The 26,654-nt window shown below is 44.8% G+C and overlaps 2 protein-coding genes across 3 annotated transcripts; one reads left to right on the plus strand and one right to left on the minus strand.

The window, feature by feature from the left end:
• Positions 1-87: 87 nt before the first annotated feature.
• On the minus strand, positions 88-7,037 carry LOC115583909 (uncharacterized). Of its 2 annotated transcripts, XM_030421151.1 has the most exons (4): positions 6,846-7,037; positions 6,131-6,690; positions 3,600-4,802; positions 88-1,402 (listed from the first exon to the last, which is right to left on the minus strand). In XM_030421151.1, the coding sequence occupies exons 3-4, from the start codon at positions 4,665-4,667 to the stop codon at positions 1,031-1,033; spliced, it is 1,440 nt and encodes a 479-aa protein (XP_030277011.1). In that variant the 5' UTR covers positions 4,668-4,802; positions 6,131-6,690; positions 6,846-7,037; the 3' UTR covers positions 88-1,030. The 2 variants fall into 2 exon arrangements, with proteins under 2 accessions (XP_030277011.1, XP_030277012.1); XM_030421152.1 differs by having other exon boundaries at positions 6,127-7,037.
• Positions 7,038-10,333: 3,296 nt separating this feature from the next.
• On the plus strand, positions 10,334-26,170 carry LOC115583910 (dysbindin-like). Its single transcript, XM_030421153.1, has 4 exons — positions 10,334-10,615; positions 24,911-25,063; positions 25,153-25,293; positions 25,382-26,170. Exons 1-4 carry the CDS (start codon positions 10,573-10,575, stop codon positions 25,639-25,641), a joined length of 597 nt encoding a protein of 198 aa, XP_030277013.1. The 5' UTR covers positions 10,334-10,572; the 3' UTR covers positions 25,642-26,170.
• The last annotated feature ends 484 nt before the right edge of the window (positions 26,171-26,654 follow it).

The following is a 26,654-nucleotide window of genomic DNA, read 5'->3' on the forward strand; positions in this document are numbered from 1 at the left end:
TGACCTTGACAACTTCCCGTGGCAACCATGTTTTGTCATGTTTCGTGAGTGATCAATGGGTTTTGGAGAAAAAAACATATACAGAAATGTTTTCACATGACGTTTATTTAACAGTGAGAAAGAACCCAATCTGTTCAGACAGCACCTTCTCTGCCCCGGCTGTGATAGCTGACTCTGTCCCAATGAGAACTGTGGAAATCACATCGCACACAAAAGGGACAGACATTGAAAAAGGAGCGTCAGTACAAAAGCAGAGCAGTTATATACCGGAACAACCACGCAGATACGGGCATTCACGCTGACATTCACCGAGAGAAAGCTGGGAGCTTCCAACATAGCATATTACAACACAGCCCACGCTGTTACAGACACAGATTATATGCATCTGTCACCTTAAATAGAAAATAGAGGTAGAAGCGTAAAACATATCCTACCGAGAAAAAAAAGTGGTGTTGATTGTCTGTGAAAATTTACTCTCAAACGCACGACTGTTTCACCGGAAAAGTTACTGTCAATGAAATCTGTCGTTCATTGTCATAAAGAACGTCTTACGTAATATTAGGAGGGAGAGATAAACGATCTGATGAGCAGTGAAAAAAACCTGAGGGTGTATTTTTCTGTGCTTCTCGGGGAACGTGGGCCGATTTTGTCAGAAATGCTAAAAATAATATGAACGCTCACACTGTTCAAACCCAAACTGAAAATATTCTTTGAACCTAAAAGACCTTCCTTATCAGCCCCCTGATGGGCACTTTGGTTCTCTCGCATGAATAAGATCAGGATTCTGTGTCATGATAGATTCTCACCAGGCTCACAGAAAAATGTAATGTGTGTTTGATCCCTGACTTACCTCAACATATATGCTAATGCAGGTTTACCTCTAGGGGCTCCTGAGAGTCATTCTTTAGCTTTTACACCTTGGAAACAATAAAAAATGTCAAACACAGAAATATGATTCAGGAGGTAGAAAGACAGTATAGGCTGAATATAGCAGAGCTTAAAAGAGACTTGTCTTGCTTCCAGACCCTCCTCACAACATGCAGTTAGTCCCTGGACCTCTCAGCTCCGGGGCTGAGTAGTGTCTCCTCCGGGCCACCTCTGCCTCCTTCTTCCGCCCCCCGTCTGGTCTATCTGGCCCTGGGGGAACCTGGGGTTGTTCTGCCTTTAGGGACTCACACCCTCCTTCTGACTTCCTGGGGGAGGTTTTTGGCTCCGTGGTGGCTGACGGCGGCGGCGGCGGCGGCAGGGGGGCTGTGACAGGGGTGAGAGCCAGGCAGACGTCCCCCACACTGAGCTGGCGGCACTGGAGTCCACAGAGACGGGCAGTCCTCTGAGGGCTGCAGGAGGACCACCCCTGCCCACGCACAAAGAACGGGTACTCCACATAGACATCCACCAATTCCTGGGGGGGGGTGTTACATATGAAGATATGAAGAGGAAGATTAGACACAGATATGCAGCTTTCACACTTCTTCACCGGGGGGGGGGCTGTACTGTCTACAGCTCATTCATGTCTGTTCAGCCTTGACACCAAAGTTTTTTTTTTGTATGCACTTACCTGAAGCATTCAATCCATCTAATACAGACCTTTGATAAAAGGACATGGACAAGGATAAATGCAGACATGTACTGATCAGCTATATGGACAGTTCACGCTGACAAACCGGTTGAAGGTAAACCCGACATGCCAGATGGTTTGTTACACAGAACTACCTGGAAAGGAGCCACTGGAGACAGTTTGGAAAAGAGCAGGCGCTTTCAAAAAATACTTGGCAGGTGATTGGACAAACCATCTGTCTATTACCGTCTGTCACAGGCTAACTTCAACCAATCAGAACAACAGTAGGAGAGCGCCAGGTGGTATATCAAACTCTTACTGAAGCCAGTTGAGAGAAGAAAAAAGAGCAAGACAAACCTTCAATGCCTTTCTGTGCTCTGCTTCCAATGAAATAAACTCTTCAGTTCTGATGTAACTGATGCGACAGCAGTTACGCTAACCTTGAGGAGCCGCCATTATTGTCTTCTGTTGCTGGGCATTACACCTAAACCATGCATATAGCTGCCAGTTGCTCTAGAATGGATGCTGATACATTATTACAAATACTGTATTCCCTTTTCTTCCAATAGATCCCCTAAATCCTTCATACTGACCCAGTACTATTCTCACTGTTCACAGAGGAGGAGTTGATTTAGGGCACACCAAAAAAAGGAAAGCCCCCTCCAAGTGCAGCTTAGTTTCCTTAATTTGTATCAAAGAAGTGAAAAATCTGATTGTCAGCAAATGTAACATCACTGTACTGGATTTACCAGCAATTGCTGCTATCTTTAGCGGTCATTAGCCAGTAAGCTCAGTTAGCCATGCAGCTAGCAGTCCAATTAGCTAAGATTAGCTAGATTGTCATTGTTGTCTACACAGGTAGCAATAGGAAATTTGGACTACTGGGTGGTGAGTACAAGACCTGGTGGGAATACTGCAAGAGAGCAGCACCAGAATGGGCACCAGAACAGGAGCCACGCAAGCCGGCAATGGAACCAGGCTGGACCCAGGTTAGTTACAAGGACTGCTAACCTAGCCACATGGCTGACCGAGCTAACTATTTTTTATGAGCTGATGGTAGCTTCATTTAGCGGCAGTTGGTTAGCTGTTACTTTATCAACAAAGCTACAGGTGTCTCTCCCTGAGGAAACGCAACTTGATACTGTCACTGGACTCCATCATTCTAGGAGGCCGCCTGCAGACCAGGGCAGGAGTTGTCTATTGGGAGGCGGCTAGTCAGCTGTACTTAGCAGCTATGTTAGCAGTTACTTTTACTTTTTACTTTCTGTCCAGGATTTAGGCAAAGCAACTGGAGGACGACGGTGGGAAAAAAACAGAAAATAATTTCTTCATTAAATACGACCCAGTTTTACCCAAATCAACAAAAACAGTTTACAAGTTTTGTTTTTGTAGTCATAAGTTATAAGTACAGTTGTCTAATGAAGTTATGTTTTTGTATCCGTGAGGCGCCAACCCCCAAAACACTCCACTCTGGGAGCACCTTTTAAAAAATAAACCTAGAGCAGCTTCATACAAATTGGTAAATGCCCCTGGGTGCAGGATGAGTCATCGAGAATTTTTTTAAATCAGTTTTCAGGAAACCACAAATAAGGCCATGCTAAAGAATTACCAAAATAAAATACCATCAAGAATTGCCCAAGTAACAACTTGTTTTCGTTGTCGGGCCTGATGCTGGTGTGTATGAGATATGGAGCGAGACATATGTGATAACTTTCAGGTACAATTTGGTATTACGCAACAGGACGGAACAGGGCAAACTAATTAGCATTACTCTATTCGTTTTCAATAGAAATATACATGAAATCACCTGCATCGCCTTGCTATAGTAAGAGCCTAACTTAAGGCATTTTCTCAATAAGTATTTGTACTATGTATCTTAACCCCATTCATGTAGTAGTATGTAAAGTGTATATACAGCATCTCCCATATGACCAGAACGCAGCACTCGACAGATACAGTATACTACAAGAGAAGTTTAATGCCAGCTGCTTGTGTAGGCTCTGCTGTGAACGGTCGATATGACAAAGGGATTTCTCTTCACCTGTGTCTGCTGGTCGTGGAGCAGGATGAGGAGACGTGAGATGGAGGAGGAGGAGGCTGAAGGAGAGATGCTCTGCACCGTGCAGCAGCTCAGGCGCAGGTCCGGACAGGCAAGTGATCCCAGCAGGAAGTCCTCCGTCTGCAGGTGCTCCACCCTCCTCAGCCGCCCGTCTCTGAGCTCGATCAGAGAACCTGCCACGAAGTGCGGGAGCAGCCAGGGGAAGTGGTTGGGGGAGGAAGGGGTGAGGGTAGAGGATTTTGATGTGTCCTCCTTCATGGAGGTGTATGTGTTGTTTACGTTAGCATCAGGGGAAACTCTTATGAAGGAATGTCCAGAAACGGGATGTTTGACAGCCTTGGTTGATTTATGCAACACATCATGCTGCAGTGTAACGTCCACATGTGGAGAGTGAGGTAGGCATTTGCTCAGCGATGGAGGACTTGCTTTTTCAACCCTGGGATAATACTCAACCTTTCTGTCCCTTCTCCTCACATATGGTCCTTTACTCCTGCAATTGCTCTGCCTCTCTGTGATCAAACTTCTGTCCCTTAATGTCTTGAGCTGCTCCCAGCCATAGCCTCCACCCACCCTTTGGAAACCCTCATTGACCAGGGAGACAGGGCTGAATCTGGAAGGGTGGTGCGGGTGGCCCGGGTGGAGCGCAGGTGTCCCAGACAGGTGGCCATGGTGCTGATAGTGGTGAGAAAAGTCCCATCCAGGATGCAGGGGGTTGAACTCTCTCCACTCTGCCCAGCCGTGATGCTCCCTGAACGCAGAGACGACCTGAGGTTTGGACCTGCTGGACGTGTGAGTCCAGGGCTGGTACAGTGCGGGAACCCGTTTGGGTACGGGCTGGAAAGGACCTGTGTGTTTTGTTTTAAACTCACTATGGCTCTTGTAAGGGTAGGGCGCCTTGAACGTCACAGAATCACCCTGCTGTTGCTGTTGCTGTTGCTGCTGGTGCTGTGGTGGTGGTGGTGGTGGTGGTGAGCTTGGTCTTTGGTCCCTCTTTTTCAGTGGGAGGTTGTCCCGGTCTGGGACGAGAGCTGGGTTCGGTATGAAGCTCATTGGCTTACGCTGCCTGTCACTCACGCTGGCACTGCATGCCCTCCTGCAGAAGATGAGGAGGTGTTGCAATCATGTGACAGAGACTCCAGGCTCTTGGCAAGCGTTGGAGAGAGTTAGGTCCAAGGTCGTCACGATCTGAGAAGTAGAAGAAACAAATATTGGTGCACTGTATGTCCTTGCAAACAAGGCGTCATGAAAATCATAAGATGCTCTATTCAGACCTTGTCTCCCTGTCACTGTCTATCTTTTCAAGGATTTTCTTGATAAGTGACAGAACTTTTCACCCTCCTTTCCGAAAATGCCGCCGGGGGAGATCATTGCCTGTAAGTATACCCTTTACACACCATCAATAACTTTGTTATCAGCTTCAAAATTAAGGTTTTAACTGCCAATTGATTCGTTTGAAAAATTGTTATGGTTACAAAGTAGCGTGCAGTGTGGATGGTGAAGGAGTGAGCGTAGTGAGGACAATGCAATGTAAAAGGGTGGGGACGGGTGTAAATCTGATCACAAGGATGATGTTATCTTTCAATCCATTCTTCAATTTGTATGGTAACTTTGTCAAATAGAAGCAAAACAAAACTGCATCTTTCTCACATCGCCAACAACACAATCTACTGAAACCCCATCGTCCTCTTTACATCCATGCACAGCGGTGAGTCAGTTCACTTTGGGGAGGGGGGGGGGCGGCCTCAATAGAAGCAATTTGTGGCCACAGACACACACACACATTTTCCCACGTATTCTGCAAACGCATTATGTACACAAAGTGGAGGAAAAGACTTTTACAGCCTTTCAATGCAAAGCTCATCCCAGTGCCCTGTATTATGTCATCATCATAGCTGAGCACCGCTGCTGAATGGACCTCTTTCACTGTGCCTCACAGGCATGTGTCTGATATGAGCTGATTCTCTATTATGTGTGGGATCAGAAACACCCTCACACTGACATTCCTGTGCGAGCATTATACCGGGAGACATAAATAGAAAAGTATTTGTCTGCTGCGTGCCCGCAGTGTAAATGTAAATTTATTTAAATGGCTCAGATGTGTGGGCAGGGAGCGACACACAGGTACGATCAGATCATGACCTAAACAGGCCCGTACTGTAATGTCATCCAGGCTGAATAACCTTATGAGGCGAGCACTTCACTACAGGGAAATGGAATATGCGCGCAGCAGTGTTTGGTCTGTTTGGTGCTCTCATGATAAAGATAATCTGCACTCAGGAGTATTTGCATATCAGTAGTGGCAATATTGCATATACAGTAGTTGCCTGATTGTTCTATCTGTGAAGCTGTGGCGCAATGCATCCAAATTTAACTTCCAACGCAGAATACCAACCAGTGCATTCAGAGTTAGACTAATACAAGCCAAAGATGGCTCTCGTGAAATAAAAAAACAAAAAAGACAAGACCATGCTCCTAAATTCAAGAAAAAGCTGCTTTCTCAGAGACTTACTCACATGTTCCTCCATCCTCTCTGTGCATCCATCTTCAGACACGCAGTCACGCACACCTGTCTGGCTTCGTGTCGTCCTCCCCGGCTGCAGGTGTGAAGGCGAACCAGAGCAGAGAGTGATGAGAAGCATCCAGACAAGCTCAGCAGACTGTCTATCAGACACGCTCTCCTCCTTTTCTCTTCTCCTCTTCCTCTCTCTCTCTCTCTCTCTCTCTTCCCTCCTACTCGCTTTTACACTCCCACTCTACTTAGTCAGTCAGTCCTGTTAACCTTTCTCAGACTGATTTGATGTTTCTCCCTCACTCCCTCTCATACTTTCTTTCTTTTCTCTCTCTCTTGATCGCTCCCATCTGAACTTATTCACCCTGTGTTTGCTGCTGAGTAGCACTCTCAGCCTCTCTTCCATTTGTAATCACACTCCTCTTCCTCTCTCTCTCCATGTTCCACTCTCTCCATCGCTCCGTGGCTCTCTCTGTTGTCGGGTGTATAATTAGAAATGAGACTGCTGTGCAACTCCTCAGCTGATGGTAGGCGTATGACTGCCTGATGGCTTTGGCGCTCTGCCTGGTGTAGTGAGGGCGGGAAACCGTTGCTTTAGACTCGCCGGGACACGCACACACGCACACACACACACACACCAGCAAAAGCCAGAAAATCTTATATCACATCTGCAGCCCCATAAGTTGTTGCTGCCGTTTCTCACTTCCTGCTTTTCTCACCTCAATGGGAAGCTACAGACTTCTAGTGTTTGATCCACAATGGGCCAGACGGCAAACTGTACGAATGCTTTGAAATGGCAGTAATTGCTTTAAAGCAAAAGCGTTCAGAGGTCAGCATTAAACACTAAAGCCAATCCTGTGCAGAGAAAGAGAGAGAGAGGCCTTTCACAGCTGTGCAGACGGCATAAACGATGTCCCCTCACCCACGCCCTGCCGCCTGCCTGCGCGCCTCTTATATGCTTCCCCTCACTTTCTTCTTGCTGGCTCGCTTGCCTCCCCCTTACATCTCATTTTAAAACACAAGAAAGAGGACTTTGGCCTTTGCTGCGTGGCTGCCTCAGCAGCACAGCAAGCCCAGGTCTCAGCTATTGATTTTGCAGGGCCTCAGCAGGTGAACCCCCAGTCATGAGAAAGCCCACGCAGAATTTAGTTTAAGGTGAAGAGGATTTCTCACTTTGAGTCACATCATGCTTCCTCTGCCCACTCTCTCTCTCTCTCTCTCTCTCTGTGTATCTATTGCTCTGTTTTCTCTCTGTCCTCTGATGCACGCACACACAAACACACATGCAGGCGCACACACACACACACACACACACTGTTGAGAGTTCACGGCATGGTAAGACGCTGCATTGCAGTCTTTGCCACACATTCAGGCTTAACCACAGTAACCGCTGACATTTACAAAGTGTTTTTATTGATAGAAATCGCCAGTCACTCCCACCACTTCCCAACTGCTAAATTACAGCCTGTGTTTGAAGTTTTATTTTTCAGTGGCACAGAAACGAAGTGTGAGTTTCAGTAGTGAAAGTTTCCATGCACATGCACTTGTTGAGATAAGCACATGTGTGTTAAGAAGTTGTTGCCTCATGTAAAGAACTGTGCACCATGTTTTTTTTTTTTTTAAATCACTCTACAATGAGGATCATCTAAATAGAAATAAACACATTGGAACAAAGTTGTGGAAGATGTCAAATTGGGCTCAATTTGTCCTCACTCTCACAAACAAACAGCAAACAGTTACTCTTGTCAGGACTCACAGCAGCGTCTCTTCCCGGTGGCAACTGATGCAAGGCGCTCTTTAAAGTCTGGCTCAAACGCAGATGCGGTGTTTTGGATAAAGGTGATGATGTAATGCTGCTTTGTGAAGCCTCTCCATGCAAATATTGTGTAATCAGCAAGCCCAACTTAGAAGAAGTGTAAGTGTCTTGTGTTGTCCACTAGATGGTGTCCAGCACACACATTGTCAGATATTATAGATAGTGTTGTCTTTCCTCCCTGACTCGGTTTATCATGAAAGGAATCTAAATCATGTTTTTAAGGAAAGTTTCTAGAAGCAAATATTTTTTTTTTCTTTCTCTTTATTGGAGAGTCAATGTCAAAGGTCCATGTCTAGATTCAAACTTGCACGTCGTGCATAAAACAAAAACCCAGAACACTTGAGGACAATCAAGCTCCCCAATATTTGATTGTCAACACCAGTGACAGAATGTAACTACAGTAAGTATATTTACTCAAGCACTCGACTGAGCTGCTATTTTGAGGTACTTGTGAACTTAAGTATATCCATTTTCCAACGCTTTATACTTCCACTTCACTATATTGAGGCAAATACAGTACTTTTACTCCACTAAATCTAGTAGATTGCTTTAGCTACTAGTTACTTCAGAGATTTCATGCTGCATCCGAGCCAAAGCAGCACATTTTTTAATGAATTTATTTGATCAGCAATCAGATAAAAAAAACCAAACAAACAGATGCACGTCTACAGAAAAATTACAAGCACTGGATACAGTGATTCTCCTGGCTGATAATCCGTATCGTATAAAACATACATGCAAATATGTGTACAATTTACTTTTACTTATACTTACTTTTGATACTTAAGTACATGTATTGCCAGTTATGTACTTTTGATCCCGAAGTACATTTAACATCAGATACTTTTAAGACCTTTACTTGAGTATTTTTGTTATATTTTAAGTCAAAATCAGTACTTTTACACGAGTATGACGTTGTAACAATCCTGATCTAACATATTTTACTGAAAATGTACGAATCGGTTTCCTCATGGTCTAGAAAAGTGAGAACCAAACTAATAGCAATGAGAAATTAGGCTACAACTATTATTTTCAGCATGGATTAATGTGCGGATTATTTTCTCAATGAATCAATTAATTGTTTGGTCTGCAAAGGTGTCATTTGCACTGGGGACACCAGAGACATGTCTCCACCAACTTTAAATGTCTGATTTTGTTCCTATAGATTTTTGAAAGCATAATTTGTTGAAATAAGAAGTGATAACAAACAAACGAAAGCAGGTGACTGACATGCAAATGTAAATTTTTTCAGTAAATGCAATATTGTTAGGGTGTTGAAGTTGTGGATGCGATGTATATGGATGATTGTTACACGGTTGGTTCACATTAATGTGCATTTTATGAGGACCTGATGACCTTATCGTAATGATCAACTCTGACCTTAAACTTATCCCACAAGACATTATCTTAAATGTGGGGAGGATCATTCTGGATAGTTGATTGTTTGATATTATTCCCAGTTTGTTAAATACTGAGGCTTTGGGTTCGAATTTGGATACTGAATGAATACTGGCCGAATCGACAATGATCAATCAACTATCTCTCCCCACATTTAAATTGCACGTTGAAGACTGTTTGAAAAGTATCTCCTTTTCTGAGCCATCATGTCCGCACCACTTTTCAGCATAAAATGGCACCCTTGTCGGTCTGTTAAATGTCAGGAGACGATTCCCAGAGTCTTAGCGTCTTGTTTGGTTCAATCAGCAGCCAGAAATCAAGAGACATGCAATTTATAATGATATGAAACAGTGAGGAGCTGCAAATCCTCACTGGATCAGGCTGCAGCCAGAGACCTCTCACTGATTATCCGTTATCTAAGTAGTTACCGATTCATTTCCCGTCAGCTGATCAACCTGTAATGGTTTTTGTGAAATGTCTTGTGTAGGATGTTCATTTAAAAGACACCTAACAATTCTACTTTCTTTTTTTTTGAACGGGAAATCTATTTGTAGTCAACAGCGAGTGGCACATTGTGTCCAAATTTGATAATAATGTTAAAGAATTGATTGCTCTGCAAAAAGAGGAGAACTGAAAATGTTGAAGAGCACCAGTGCCATTCATTGTATACATATATAAAAACTGTCATAAAAAATAAGAAGAAAACAGTGAAGGTGATACGTTCATGTAACAGTGGTTGACATCGCTTGACCCTGAAGGTGACCCAAATCAGAGAGTGTTTAAATCTGTAACAACAAAAGAGAGACAGGGAACAAGAGATGGAAGGGTGGGAGAGGGTGGGGGAGGGCGGAGGAGGGTGGAGGAGGGAGGGGGCGCAAGAAGACAAAAATAACAAAGGCATGTGCCTATCTCTCCTTGGTATTTTCCACTCCGTTACATAAAATCCCTCCTCTCAATCCCTTCCTCACTCTCTCCCTCAGCTCCTCCCTCCTCCCTGTCATTGGTCAGCCGGTCGCCTCCACGGAGCCACAAACTTGCTCTTGCCTCATCCAAGTGGCTCAGAGTGCACTGAAGGGAGAGAGGAAGAGGAGAGGGAAGCGGGCCAGCCACCATCAGTCACTTTCGAGCAGAGGAGTTTGGAGATGATCGGCAGCCCCTCAGCTGAACTCTCACAGGGCTGACGGCCGGCACACACCCATCATCTCTGTATCCTACGACTCTCCGGCTGCAGCATGAGCTCCTCGTCGGCCAACCTTCACAGCAAACGCCTGCCCTGTGAGTCACTCTTCCAACTTCTAAACATTTTCCAGGAACTCATCTTTAGAATCAGAGATATAGCCACAAGTTTGCTCCATTAACACATTGCTCCATTTGTATTTCCAGATTTAGGGCAGGACATTATAGAGGAGGAAATTATTCTCCTTATGTGGTTGAGAGAAGTACAGCACACACACAGACTGAACATTTAAAGGGGCACTGTGTAGTGTTGGAGAAGAAATTCAACTCAGAATGTTAATATTTACTATAAAAATCAGGTAACAATAGAAAATCAGACATATTCATATTTTCCGTAACGGAATAAAAAAGCAGTTCTCAGAGGAAAATAATGTCCCCAGAACACTGTTTGAAGCTAGAAAGATGGCAGGGTCCGCCACAAATAAACAAATGAAAACATGATTAAATTGTGGTAAGTTCAGTTGTGAAAAGTTTGTTTATTCAGTTTGTTTAGGCATTAAAAAAAAAACAGTTCTTCCCCCAGACTACACAGTGCACCTTTAAGGCAAAGAAACAGAAACAGAAAAAGGGGCGTAGCTGACGCAAAACCAACCTTTTCCATTTTATGTATCACCTCTTAAATTGTCATAAATCCTTTCTTATATCAAATCCAGTCTCTATATTACGCTTAGCGCTGTCAAATTAAGGTCACAAAGGCATAATTGAGCATATGTAATCTATGGATGGACACTTAACTCTCTGCTTTATTACTATGAGGCACAAGCTGTGTCTTTTTGTGTGTGTGTGTGTGTGTGTGAAAGAGACATAATGTTGAAGACCGTGTGACAGCTGAGCCGGTGTGTTAAATAGGTGCCGTTGTGTTCGCATTGCCTGAAGTGACTGGTCTGAGTGCGGTGCCAGCCCAGAAGAATCCGACAGGAATGTTGAATCATCAGCCTGAGTAATGTCCGTTAATACCAAGTGAATAGGTCACACTTTCTTTGCACAGGAACGGGGATGCATTCCCACACACACACACACGCAAGCACACACACTGAGGCAGGCTTGGATTGGGGCCACTGCAGAGCTCCAGACAAAGAGTTCTTATTTCTAATGGGATTGAGGCTGCAGATCTCATCAGTGTCGGCTGACTGGTGCAGCGGGGTCTGCAGCTCGCTCATCAGACACACCAACCTAGATAGGACTTTATAGACCTGAAAATGAATTAGTCCCAGTGAGATCAGCGTGTGATTTCATGAGGCTAAAAAGGATCAGGGCTGGGACTCCAGAGAAGACGCCCCCCATCTGTTGCTCTGCCCCACAGCCTCGGTCCCGCCGCAGTCCGCTCTGTCACGTTCGGATTATCGTGGGAATGTGCCAGAGAGCGGCACGTCGGCGCGCTGTGGAGTGAAGGACTGACCAGCTGTTGAGATCTGCGTGTTGCGGAACAAATAGTTTCTTTTCTCCGTGTATTCTGAGACCAGTCCCCTTGGACATGACCCAGTTAAGAATGAGGAGTAACTTCTGTTTAATGAGCAAAATTAGAGGGGTGGAGATCCATATCATGCACAGTGTGTACCTTTAATTAATCGCACTCCGAGGAATACATGCAGCGTCTCTGCTCTGCTGCTCGGCTTTCTGCGTGTCGGAGCTTAATGTGTGAGCTAGAGCTGATACAAACGGGACCAAATTGGATAAGCTGAAGAACCATAAATGTGTGTGTGTCTGTGTGTGTGTGTGTGTGAGAGGGGGAGAGAGGGAGGTCTTAGTAGTTATTCGTCAGCAACGAAGGAAGTCCGGCGAAGTAGCACCTCCACAAAGGGGGGCGGATGTTTGGGTTAAACAAGCACAGGACTTTTACTTTTAATCCACCAACGTAGTAAAGTTACGTCACATTCATAATGTAACTTGACTTACGTACTTAACAAGATCAATAATAGCAAGGACCTTCAAGTCCTATGGAAGAAGATGAATGGAGAGAAGGAGGACCTTCAAAAGGGGGTAAAGGCAATGAGATCAGAAGTCCTGGCTGACCACAACACTGAGGCAACTACTCAAAGACAAAGACACCATAATGTTCAAGGTTGGCAATAAAGCCAAAGCACAGGAGGACGATCTTTTATTCGTGAAGGCTCAAGCCATCCCTCCTTCAAGCCACTGACGGCCTCAAGAAGACTCTCCAGGAAAAGGAGGAGGAGGAGTGGAAGGAGGAAGACCCAGCTAGAAGGTCTCAAGAGCCAGATCAACAAGAAGTAAAGGAAGAAGAAAAAAGTGGTCTAAAAAAAAACACCTCTAGTGCCCAGATCTAGGCTCAGGATCACAGAGTTACTTGAAAACATGCAGTTGTCCTTGTATACTTGTAAGGATAAGTCATATAGAACAGTGTTGAACCCCAAACAGTGTTTTTAAGACGGCTGTTCGAGGTTCAAGACTCTACTTTGCACTTGGAAAGTGAAGCCAAAGCGTCTTCACCTTTCAAGTGTTTCCCCCCGTGTCCCTTCTTGGTTGTTCTCAGATTCATGGGGAGTTTTTTCTTCGTCTTCATGGAGAGCTTGGGCTGTGTGTCTTTTCCTGATCTGGGTCTGCGAGGCCCATTGTGACATCACCAGCCATAACGCCATCTTCAAGTCCAGGCATTGAACAGAAAACAAATGTTGTTGAGAATTTAAAGTTAGTTGTAAAGCTTTAAACATCCCACCGCAGAATGCATGCTTTTACGTTTTTTTTATTTCGGTACCAAGTACATTCAGCAGATAATCCATTCACTTTCATAAGGTTTTGAATGCAGGACTGCAGCACTCGCATTGAAGTGTTACATCGTGTAGATGCGGGGGCTGTTATCTGTTCGGCTTTATTGCTTAAAACACATATGAACAGAAACACATTCATCAGCATTGGAGAAGAAAGCGCGGGATTTAGTCATAATCAGACTTTAACCTGGATTCTCCTAATCTTTAGCTCTTGGTGTGTCAAAATCACTTTTGCTACATGAAACAGCAGCCTCCACCTGGGAAAACCTACACCCCTATTTTACCATTACAACTTCAACTTGGTTGATATTTTATATGCTAACTGCTGCGCTTTTCGTACTCAGTACATTCAATCCTGCTATAACAAATCTTTTGGCCTCTTCTGGGCCGCGGTCACAAGCTGTAAACACAACATTGACACAACGACTTGCAAAGTGACTGTGGTGAACTTGTTAGTGTCACGTTGCCTCCACGTCCAGCTGATACAGAGAAACATTATGTAACCACTGGAGACAATATAATAATCAGTCTGGTGACAGAACGATGAGTCATGTCCCACAGCTCCAGTTATTCCATGGTGTTGTGTGGATCAAGCACTGGGACAGCAAATTCCCAGGCAAGAGACGGAAGAAAGCAAGAGAAATAGATGGGAAAAAAGGCGACCATGCTTCGGATGCGGCCACGCAGGTTGTGTATTTACTCAAAATCAGCAACCAACTAAACACACAAGTGTGTAGGAGGAACTACAGTGGCCACTAAAAAAATACAAGAAAGGTCCTCTAGAGACGGTGCTTTGTTTGTCCTGTGTGAGCTGCTGTATAATATTGCCTCTGTGGATATAAAAGGCTTATTCTGAGGAAATGGAAACACAACGATTCTCGTTTCAGGTGATATACACTAATGACAACGTGAATACGACTTTATATTCCATTTCTACCAACAGATCCTCTCCAAATCCTACACGCTGGACATTAATTTGGAGCCACTGACCTTATATCACTGCGTTTAACTTAACTAACATATCTGAAATTCTGGTTACCACCCTGCATGAAGCGCCTTACCAGAGCTGCTCACTTGAGATGGGTTGAACCAGTGGGTGGTTTCTCTGTTGTCACACAGTGTTGATCATTACTCTGTGTTCAAAGATTTGACTGATAAACAATGACGGACTAGTATAATACCAGACATGTTGGACTTTTTTAGGGGGGTTCAGTGTAAATTGCTAAAATATTGATGAATAATGTCATTTATCGCTAAATTAAATTCTTGAAATAAACATTTACAGCAATTCACTCCCTGTTGTCCAAAGAAACAGCGGGAGCACTGACAGCGTTGTTTCTGACCAACGTGTGAACACCAACCCGCCACACGGTGCAAACGCACAGATTATTGCATTATAAACAATGCCTCTTGGCACGTCTGCACTTGCACTTTAAGTTGGTGAAACGTGTTTCGCGTGTGATTGTAATGAACAGCCGACGCATGGGCGGCTGAACAAGGTTCCCATCTACGGAGTGTGAGCTGTGCTGCCCTGGGGACGCAGACCAGCTCCTCTCATTAGTTCTCTAGCAAATCCATCTCCTCACTGTTGAGCTGAATCCTGTGGGTACACACACAGAGCGCAGGCCTGCAGGCTAACACTGAGTGTTCAGAGCCCCACACAGGGAGGCAACAGCGATCCATCACCTGAACACTCATCCAAATTGTTAACCATGTAGCACAAATACACCTGTTTCTCCAGTTAATGAAGTGGGGTTTGCTGCGAGGGAGGAATGTGTTATTATTAGCTCACATTAACAGCAATTTCTGAATGATTAAAATGACTGTGTGTATGTCAGAGAGAGGGCGTGTAGAGAATTCAAACCAGACTCTGCAGTTGCCCTCAGCTCTGCGGGAGTGTTTGAAGGATTTCCAGGTGATTGTTTCAGTGTTAACGTCACTGTTTGGCTTCACTCTCACACACCTGCCGAACATCAAATGTCGGACGAGGACAGAGTTCAGCAACTAGGTGGTGAACGCACAGCAGAACGTTTTGCGTGGACAGTGATGTTTACCTCAGGAGGTGGTAGAGACCAAGAGCAGCTCAAGTGAGCAGTACAAAGTGATGAAGAGGTACAAAGAAGAAGAAAAATAGCTTAGAAAGGATGAGTTCATAGACAAGCAAGTCTAAAGTGGGTTTAATGAAGTTACTGATTCTGAGAGTCTTGTCTCTGCAAGGATCGAAGGCTGTGAACAGGTTTCAACGAGTTCAGCATTTCTACTGTGTTCTAGCCTCGTGCTTAGATCTCTCTCAAGTCTTTTTCATTGGTTCCATCAATTCGGTGACCTCATGGATTTTCACTTAAGCTCTGCCCGGCTTCCACCCGAGCAGAGGTCTAATTATCCGAAATGAAAACACGTGAGCGGGTGTGCGAGGATCGTTCAGAAAACCCAGTCCAGGGGCAAAAGAAATCTATTAAAGTGGAATAAAAACTAAACCAAATAACAGATAATAGTTTGAGCATAATTACAGCGCGGTATAGCAATATGTTGCCTTTGCTTTTGATAAAGAAAATAAAAGCGCTGCAGAGAAATTCAATTAAGAAATGCATGAAAAATAATGACATTTTAACAAAAAAGATAAACCCCAAAAGCAGGAAGTTGGGGATATTCTCAGCAGTTGCAGTTCCACAAAAATATCCGACAAAACAGAGTTCAGCTGTAGCACGGTTTAAATACTGCAATCTGACAAATTAATCACATGCACATTGTGTTAAGATGGAGTAATAATTGAATTTTTCTGCCCAGTCAGAGCCACAATGAGCGATAAAACTGTGTTTAGTCTTCTAGTGGAGCGTCGGCAGGCCCACCCTGCCTCAGCCTCCACAAACAGAGCAGAACCGTCTGGGAGAGTGTGCTGAGTTTAACCAAACATTCCTACAGTTCTCCCAGCTGAGGGGACAACAGATCTAAGCCTCCTCACCAAATATGTAGAGAGGCAGCGCTGCTTTCCCAGGAAGAACAGTAGTGTGTGAATGCTGAAGAGACTGCATGTGCGGGTTTAATGATGTCTCTGTCTGCCTCGCTGTCTTGTTAAAGGATACGGTAAACCTTCATTAGATAATTAGATGTGTTTTAGTGTGACTGCAGATTTAATTATCCGATAACACGATCTGGTAAAAATGGGACGTGGGTCTTTTATTGTCAGTGTGTTGACAGCCACTCCAGGTGCGCTGATGATTACTGACGCAGCCGTTCCAAAGCTCCCGCAGAGATTTGAGCATTATTGGCTGGTCGGATTGCTTTAATAACACTTAATAACTCATTTGACTGTTCGTTTGCAGTCATTCTGGGTAAGCGGATTAGTCATAGAACAAAAAAAAAAAAAAAAAAGCATGGCTATGTCGGGGGACTTTGTCAGCCGGTGAGCCTATTGTGTCGATCAGAACTCATGACAGTGTGTTTGTGCGCTGATGGAGGGCAGTGGGACAAGACACTGACCTACAAACAGCCCTATTGTCATTCTGGGTGTAATCCAAGCATGACGGGAAGAAGGAGAGGGTTAACACTGATGTCATTGTTGTCCGGACGGACTGGGCCGATGGTGCTGGACACTGCTTTGTCCCCGAAAAAACAACAAACCAGCCAGATCTAATATGCAGGAAAGAACACACACACACACACACACACACACACATGCACGCACTGAAATACAGACCAGCCAGACGCGCAAACACACACCAACAGCCTGCATTAATAATTTACTGTCCTTGCAACTGGAGCCCAGTAAAAGGCAGCCTTTCTGGAGAGAAAATAGCGAGCGAGTGGGACCAAAAATAAAAGTGTGAGCCTGAGCGGTCTCCAAAGATATTATTGTCCATTTTACAAGCGTGGCCACCTGTCTGTTCCACTTTGGCTCAAAGCGCTGTCTCTTCTGAGGAAAAAGAAAAAAAAAGCCACGAGCGAGCGATGCTATGCCTTTTGAAACTGCAGTCATTAGAAACCAGAAAGCTGTTAAACAGCGGGGGTAACTTCACCGGGAGCTCTCAGGATGTGCTGACCAGGACGCGTCGACACACTCAACAGCGTCTTTTTTATGCCGTGATAAATTAGAACACGCAGTTACACTTGCAGCTCTGCTTTTTGCTGTGAGCGCAGGATGAATCTTCAACCTGTAGCCAGCCAGTGGCTCCAGCATTCTTCATGACCACCGAGGCACTGTTAATTACTGTGGCAAAGAGAGTGATCCGCTAATGACCAGCTGTAGACTGTTAACAGCCCGCTGCTGCTGCTGCTGAGGTCAGTGCTGCGCTGGAAGGTACGGAAGAGGCTCAGTAAAAATAACAAGACATCCTCTTTAACTAATGAGGCCTGTGCAGAATTCCTTCTCTAGATGCGCTCCATCCCTACAACCCCACACCCTTGTGTTGACTCACTTTTGGCTAACCTCTCCCTCCCTTCATACTCCAGATTTTTGAAGACATCCTCCTCCTCGTTTTAAGGCTATTTTTTTTTTTTTGCAAGTGTTCCTGTCCTGCCTGACCTTTCCTCCCGCACTCTCTGTGCTGCCTCTCTGTGTTTACAGCAACTCACTGCCTTCTTCTGCGCCCCCTCGCTCTCGTCCTCTTGTCGCAGTTGGGAACCCGTCCATGTGAAATAAAATCTCTCTTCTCTGACACAGAGTGTCTGGGTGGAAAGGGCAGCCAGTCTATTCGCAGTGGCCTCAGCCTAAACAAGTGTCACCTCAGAGTTCAGGCCTGTCCCAGCGGTTAGAAGTTCGCCTTTCTCAGTGCCAGCCGGCAATCATGCCTCGTCTATTCAGTGTACAACCACACAGTAACCATGTTTTTGTAAAGCACTCTGAAGAATATTGCATTAGAAATGTTATGGCTGTGGCAAAATTTGAAAAATAGTCCTCTAATTCGCATGGAAAGTTTGTGCTCTCGCTTGGGGTGGTTTTTGTCTTGTGCAAATCAGAGTCAGTACGCAAAATGCTTGATGGAAGCAGATGGGCCGAAAAAACTCAGAGCAAACATTCAAGTGGCATGACGGATCAGCTGTTTCCGCTGTCCGCATCGTCGTCTTATTACCCTCACTGCGTGCATCGTTATCATTGCATTTCTTCTCCAGACAGCGCGCAACGTGGCCAGTCCTCCCTGACATGCAAGAACGATTACAACCTGCCCTATGGAAAGAAATTCCTTGAAGACCTGCCACATCCACGCGTGACGTAGACACGTAGCCTACACACCGCATCATTACGCTTACATAGCCTAGTTCATTTGCTCAAAACAGGTTATGGAAACGCACCAGATCTGCATTTTGCATTTCCCATTTTATTTATATATATATATATTTTTTTTTGTGAACTTTCAAAAGTTCACTTAAAATTTGCTTGACATCCTAAAAATGTGTATGAGAGACGAGACGATGAGAGACAAATATAATATAATATTAAAATAAAGAAGACAAAACAGGACTTATTTAAGTGCAGATAGAAATGATGGTGTTCCAACTATCTGCCCCATCAAGTTGTTGCAAGTTTGTGCAATAGCTAATAATGCTAACACTAGCTAGCAAAAATGAACATTGCTAATGTTAGCTAAAGTTAACATTGTCCCCAAAACTGGCAACCACCAAGGCTCTTGATGCAGACGAAACACAAATACAAATATGAATACAAATAAAAACAATTATTGATTCCCAAACATGATAACGCATAAAGGAATCTAGAAGCTCTGTAGATGTTTCATTTTTTTAGATAAATGATTTGTCTACATAAAATGTAATCAATGGGACCTTTTCATACATAATTACATCAATAAATGTTGGTAATTATTGGATTCATTTGTTTTTTTACAGCCCTTTTAATCATTTATTTCTGTACATTAATTTAACATGTACTTATATATGTATTTTTTTCTCCATTTATTGCCATATTTATTTACTGATTTATACATGTTATTCAGCATTTACCCCTATATATGTTAATGGAAGAATAAGACATGTTTAGTCCTCCGTATGGAGGCTCTCACTTACACAGGGAACAGAGTAAAAGCAGTGAGTTGGGACATTGTTTTGCTTTCTCTTGGCAGCCTGCTATTTCAGTCTAATGGTGGGAAGGCTGAGGCAACACATGGTGTGCACCATCACCACAGCCAGTTAAACAGGGATGATGTCATCCATTTGTATAAGGAAGCCACTTTTGCAGAAAAGCCTTGGCTTGGATAAATAGACTCAAACTGAGAGTCTGGCAAACTGCTCTATAATCAAACCAGAGGAGGAAACAACGGCGCCCACTGGGGTTTCTGTTAAACTACTGTTTACTGAGGGGTTATAGCCCGAGCTGCTCCTTCAACCGACAAGTGTTAAAACAGCAGGATCATCTGGAGAGGCAGTTTTCTCTGCTCCGGTCTGCCCTGACCTTCCCCGTCCCCGTCGCAGGGGAAACTGCCAGTGAGCTCGCGCTGTCATTAAGCACAGTGATGGCCTAATGGCAGCCTGTGGGTGACACACAGTCCTCCTATCGCTTCATTCAGCCTCCAGATCAGTGTGTTGCCTGTGCTAGTGCTTCTAAACCAGCGTTCTAAGGTCCCGTCCTTGAAATATGACAGTGTAAGGAGGCACATGAGATTCAGTGACTAAAGAGAGAGTGACCTGATTCTTTGCATTACTGGTGGTTTCTACAACAGAAAACATGCCCAACTGAAGACAAAGGAGCTTTCTCTGTATCGTCATGTGGGGATAATTCATTATATCTGCTGCCAGCTGTGCCTGGGTCTTCGGAGAAATCTGACATGACACAGCTTTATGCGCAGGAAAAGAGGAATTTGACCTCTCATGGTTGGTGAAGGATGTAACTCTGAAGGCTGAGTTTGGGTGTATTCACCCTCTGCTACTTCCAAGCTGATTTCCTGTGAATGGCATCATGTCTGAGGAGTCAGTCAGGCCAGTCTCGTTCCCCTACGTCTCCGCTTTTGTGCGCCTCTGAATGGGCCCTTTCTCTCTCTGCCCCCTGAGCGGAGGATCGCGGTTTGTCTTTATGTGGGGAGGCAGAGTGGCATGAACACACGTCCGGTCCACTCTGTCCGTCTCTATCTTTCTGTCTGCTCCAATCATACTGCCTGTCCAGCTGGTCCCGAGCCCTGATCTATGACCTTTTCTTTTTCAAGTCCCTGAACACTCAGAGGAAGGAAGGAGGGGGAGGCAGAAAGGAAGGAGGGGGGAGACCGAGGGGGAGATAGAGAGAGAGACACAGACAGGCAGGCAGTAAGAACGAAAGAAAGATAAAAAGAAAGCGAAAAAAAAGAGAGACAGAGGATGAGAGGCACAGGGGATGAAAAAGAAAGAAAAAAAGAAAGATAGACAGGGAGACAGAAGAGACAAAGACAGACACAGAAAGCAGAAAAAAGACAGAGAGAGACGGAATGAAAGACAGATGAAAAAGACAGAAAGTGAGAGACAGAAGGAATGAAAGACATAAAAAGACAGGGCCTGGCGGAAAAAAGACGGAGAGACAAACAACAAAGACGAAAACCAACAGAAACACAGATTGAAAAAAAAGACACTGAGACGAGATGGGTGAAAGACAAAAAAAAAGACAGGGACTGATAGATAGAGAAAAGACAGAGAGAGCGAGAGAGAAAAAGGCAGAGGTAAACAAAGTGAGACAGAATACGAGGTCAACTCCAGCCTGCAGGTTGTTTATCTCAGCCCTCTCTGGAGCAGCCACAGGCCCTCCAGACGTCTTGTGGTAAGAAACTGTAGACTTTTGGTTGTGGCGGGGCTGCAGCAGACCGGTCATGTGATCTCATGTGGACACTGTGGCCAGGGTTTCGGCGTGACAGACGATCTTCCCGTGTGAGCCGTTGTACTAATCAGAGGTCGCAGGGGTCGACCGCGGCCAGGGAAGACGTATCGATCAAGGTGATTCACTGGAAAACAGACCTGGATAGGGGAGCAAAATCGATGTGAGGATACACATCTGTAGCTAACCTCCAGCTCTCCACGGGCCCCAGCCTTTAAGTAGAAACAATCAATGCTGTGATCGATCAGTGTTTAACTGAGTGGGAAAGAAAGAAAAAAATCAAGGATAAGCAGTTTTCTGAAACCTGCAGTCTGTAATGGAAAGCATCATTTTCCTGGAGACGGCTGCAGCACACACATGCTATCTGAGTCCTACTTGCCTCTTACTTCTTTTGAAAGAAAAGAAAGGGCAGTGTTATCATCCGTTACAAATCCAGAGTTTTGTTTGACATCATGTCCTCGGCCGGTCACGCAAAAACAAGGAGCCCCTTTTCACCCAAACACGCGTCAAACGGGCGGCTCCTGATTCTGACCGACATCCTGCTCCGTCAGCGCTGCTCCCTTCGACGACAGTGTTCCTGATTGTGTAACAGTGCGAGGAGCAGAAGATCACATCGCCGACTCTCAACCTCAGACGTCCACGAAAAGAGACAGGAGTGCTGCAAAGACAAAACGCCATAAAGATGACCGGCGCTGGATAAACAACTTGTAATCACCCCCCTGCCATCTGAGGGGATCACTTTTCTTTTTGGAAGATTGCAGCTTTTAGAGCAGAACCCTTTGCCGTCTGCGCTGTCAGACTCGTAATCACGGACATCTGGCTGAGTCTGTTGGTGCCGAAGATTACAAGTTTGAAAAATGAAATAAAGCGTGGGTAGGTAAAGGCTAAGAAAACCACTCTGTCAGGGTTAGGAAAAGAACATGTTTTGACATACCTGGTTCCGTCGCCAAAAATACAGCTGGAGAATGACTCCTCAAAGGTATCAAGTGGTCCCGTTTGCGAAGGGTGAAACGCTCTCTGTAACAGGGGTCTCTCGCCAGCTTTCACCCCTCCACCTCTTTACATGACAGTCAGCTCATAAACATGGGATCTGAAATTGATATGACACATATTGTAGAAATGTTGTGCCTTTGTATCATGATGCTTTGTGGGTAATGTACACACTGTAGTTACAAGTAAGATAAATCAAAACATGATATCTCTGGTTCTGGTTCTGGTTCCGCTTCTGCGCTGTAAAACACAGGAATGCCTTGTTGATTGTCCATCGTTTATTTCAGCTCAAACACACACAGTAACAGTATGGTCACTGTGTCAGGGCAGAAACTGTCAGCTCATCATTTTGGGCTGTCAGTTTGCTTGTAGACCTTTGCTTTTTCAGTCTACGGGGACTCCCGTTTGTTTTCCAGGGGTCTGCACACATACAGTATGCCCGTAGGTTCTGTCAGCCGATCCAGCCCTGAGCTGTGAGTTGTCCTCTTCCCACCAAAGTTGTCTGCCTATCTGAGCACAGAGGCTGTGAGGTCCTTGTCCCCAGGAGGCAGGATGTCAAACAGGGCTGAGCAGAGCTGCAGTGACAGGCGGGTGTCCTTCCATCGCCACAGACATGCGCCTGGGCACGACTCGCGGGGAGGACTGAGCTGATGCAGCAATCTGAGGATGGCAACCCGTCGTTGCTCTCAGGCGACATCTACATCTTTGGATTCACAGCGTGCAGCTTTATCCTCACTTCAGCAGATATTAAGTCATGGCTGTAGATCATTATGTGACAGGTTCTGCCAAGTGGGAGTCTCTTGTCCATTGTAGTAGACGACAAAGAAGCCCTGGAATCTGTTCTCATCGTGGTTCTGTAAACATCCTGAGCTTAACGTCTTTCCTCCATCACCCGGTGGTGTATTTATAGAGCTGCCGTGACTGCTGCTCTCAACATAGGCTGGATAATCTTGACGTTATTCCAAGTTTAGACATGGCCTTAAAGCCCTGTCCAATTAGCTCAGTCCCTGTTGGCAGGTTGCAGTAGTTGACTGCACTGATGACTGTACGTCATGGATTTAATGTAAATGGAGAAACAGTGAAAGAAGAAAGTGAACTGCTGATTTAAATTGATTTTATAGAAAAGAAATATCTTTTGGCATTCCGGCTATAGGTCCCTGCTGGAAAAAACAGCATTCTATAAAATCAATTTAAATCAGCAGTTCACTTTCTTGCCAAGGGTTAGAGGATTAGTACCACTCTCATGTGTGTCTGGAAGGTAATTATGCAGCTAAAGAAAGGACACAGTTAGCTTAGTTTAGCACAGACTGGAAACAGATGAAGCAGCTATGTTGTCTCCGTCGACCTACTGGAAGCTTTAAACCTCGCTAGTTAAAGCGCACCACCTCATTCATTTAACTCGTACAAAAACAAAAAGGTGTGGTCAGAGGGCTTTAGCCTTGATGGTAAGCTGATAGAACTAGGCTAGCTATTTCCCTCTGTTTTCAGTGTTTGTGCTAAGCTAAGCTAAGCTAAGCTAAGGGACCACTCACTCCAGCTTCCCATTCACGGGTGTTCACTGTAACAGAAAAGACCCGTTGTACATGAAGAAATTTAGCAACATGGCTGCAAGCGTTTCTTGCCCATCGCAGCCAACAGCACAACGCTCATAAATGAGCTTGCAGATCGGCGAACACATATTTGCATGTGTAAATATGCAACTTACTTGTATGTGTAAATATGCAACTTTCACCTTGTTTTTGTTATTCTGTAAGCCTGTTCACCAGAAATGAACCTCCACGTGAATATAAAAATCTGCTTGTGTACTTTGTAATTTTGCACATGTGACCGTTCCCTCACATATACTAAGTTTTGCATTTTGCTTGTCAATCCTGCAACGCCTTGAGAAGAGATTTCCTCCTGTCTGACTGAAAATTAATGCGGGGGAACTTTTGTGGATGTTTAACATACCTCTCAGCAAGGAAGCGATTTAGCGTGTTAAATGTCCCTTTACTCTTATTTGTTGTTTTTCTTTCGATTTACTGATCTGGAAGGAACTGCTGAGAGGTCTGATTTAGTCTATTCTTGTCCATTTCCCTCTCAGCGGTGGCCGTAGCCAGAGACATGTACAGCACTCAGTCCAGCTCTCCCCTCTCCTCGCTCCTCCTGCAGTCACACTGCTGCAGTTCGCCCCTCCACTCACACACATTGGACTTGCACTCAGCTTTATTACAGTGATGCTGATGAGGGGGAAAATGGGATCGCATGGTATCTCAAACAAGATTAACTTAGTGAAGGGCCTGACAGCTCGCTTTTGCAGATCAATCTGTGGATGAGGCTCGATTTAGTAAATGTGCAGTGTGGCTAGTTGGATAGTCTCTTTAATAAGCCACAAAAGAACGAGTGTGTCTACTTTTATCAGAAAAGGTGAGGTATCAGTGAAATGAATCATAGAGCGTGGGACCGAAAGTGCAAAGGCAAATGGAAACCAGTGCTCACAGGTCTTATTAATTGTGATATATGTGATTGATTTTTCATTTTACCTTCTTGTTGTGTTTCAGCAGTCCATAAAAAGCACGTTCCACCTCCTTGTATCAGTCACTTACAGCTCAATGTCGCCCCCTTCTGGCCAAACAACATTTGTGTGGCTGTAAAATGTGTCTCCATCATATTTGTCAACAACTGCATGTAGGGTCTGCCTCCAGAGTGGAGGAAATAGTCTGTGAGATCTCTTCTGTTTGATTGGATAGCAGACTTTCATGTTCCCTGACCTTGGAACTGCCGGAATTAGATATAACATTTTTACCTGTGCTGGTATCTAACCCTTACTCCTTCTGTTATTATCACTAGCGGAGGCCGAGCGCAGCCAGAGGCTCCCAGATGTGGACGCGGCACAGCAGCTCAAGTTGAGAGAGAGGCAGCGTTTCTTCGAAGAGGTGTTCCAGCACGACGTGGACGTCTACCTGTCCTCGGCACACCTTTGTATCCGAGACTACAAGAGACGTGAGTTGGGCTGGTAGCACATGTAATCCCACACGAATGCACGCTCACACACAGATGCACATCATTTCCCTGCTTTCCCTGTCCTGCAGCTCCAATTGGCAGCATCTCGTCCATGGAGGTGAACGTGGACTTGCTGGACCAAATGGAGCTAATTGACATCTCTGATCAGGAGACTTTGGATGTCTTCTTCAGCTCTGGGGAAGATGGGGTGCTGACCTCCCCTCTACCAGGTAGGGAATCCAGAAAGAGAACAGAGATCGCAAGACACACCCGTCGGTCAGTTTCATCCCTAACAATATGTTTCTATCTGACTCGCAGTCCAAGGAAACAACAACAATGAGGAAGTCATCAGTAACGGCCTCTTTCGACATGTCCTGGAGGGTCTTGAGGCCAAGTCCCGCATGTCCTCCACATCTTCAACCTCTTCCTCCGACAGCCAGAACACCAACGCCAATGGAGGAGACACGCCTGTGGTCAGGTCGGACGATGAGGAAACACACACCGGCACAGTCAAGCGAAGAGCTGCACTTCCAGAGAGAGAGAAGATGAAAAGTCAGACTCCGTCATCGTCTTCGTAGGACGTACACCTGACACCTCAGCCGAGGACAAAGAGTGGACTTTGGGATGCGAGGTGCTGAAAGAGGCCTCACAGCTGCGACTGTCTTCTGCAAACTGGCTCTATCGCTGCTTCCAGACTTTCCCTTGATTTATGAGTTGTAGCTCGAGTTCTGTGTGTGTTTTGGAGGTGGGGACAGTGAACTGTAAATATGAGATTTCTTATTAATTCCCACCTGCTTCCATTCCTGATTTGACATGTTTTGGAAGACAAGATTTGTTCCTCTGTTTTTGAGCTCACATGACCTGCAGTTGATGAACAAATAATTCTGTACAGTTTTAACACAACCAAGGAAATGAAAATGATAATTGAAAGAAAACTGATTCGGCTGTAGGGGGCTTCAGATCATTAAGATGTACTGTTTTTGAAAGCAACACGTTGTCCTGCCAATGCAAATCCTGGTTTTCTAGCTCTTATTCAAAATAAATCTCACACACAATGTCTGTGTTTTAACAATAAAGGAATAAAATGTATTCATGTGTTTCTAAGAATCAACAAAGCAGCAGTTGGTTATTTGAAGGTGAACCCCCCCCCCCCCCCACACACACACACACACATACACACACACACACACACACACACACACACACACACACACACACACACAAATGTTATTTCTTGACTTTATGTAATGTCAAAGACACCAGTGAATTAAATTCTGTCTTACTCCAACAGGAATATAATTGTTTAGTTATCTGGAAAGTTTGTCACAATGTTACCTTTGATTATGTATCAGCTTGCAAGATTTGGATTATTATCGGACCATCAGTCACTTATTTCACAGCACTGTTGGTCTGTGAGTTCAAAGACATACTGTACAGTTGATGTTTCCATCCTCACTGAACAACACATACAGTTGCATCACTTTAGTTTTGGCTTCGGACACAGGAATGGACTAGTTGATCTGCATTGACTCATGCTTCATTGGTGGTGAACGAGATTGTATCAAGTTACCATAAAAGCATTTCCATGGAA

This window comes from Sparus aurata, chromosome 6 (genome assembly GCF_900880675.1).
Source record: "Sparus aurata chromosome 6, fSpaAur1.1, whole genome shotgun sequence".
Lineage (NCBI taxonomy): Eukaryota > Metazoa > Chordata > Actinopteri > Spariformes > Sparidae > Sparus > Sparus aurata.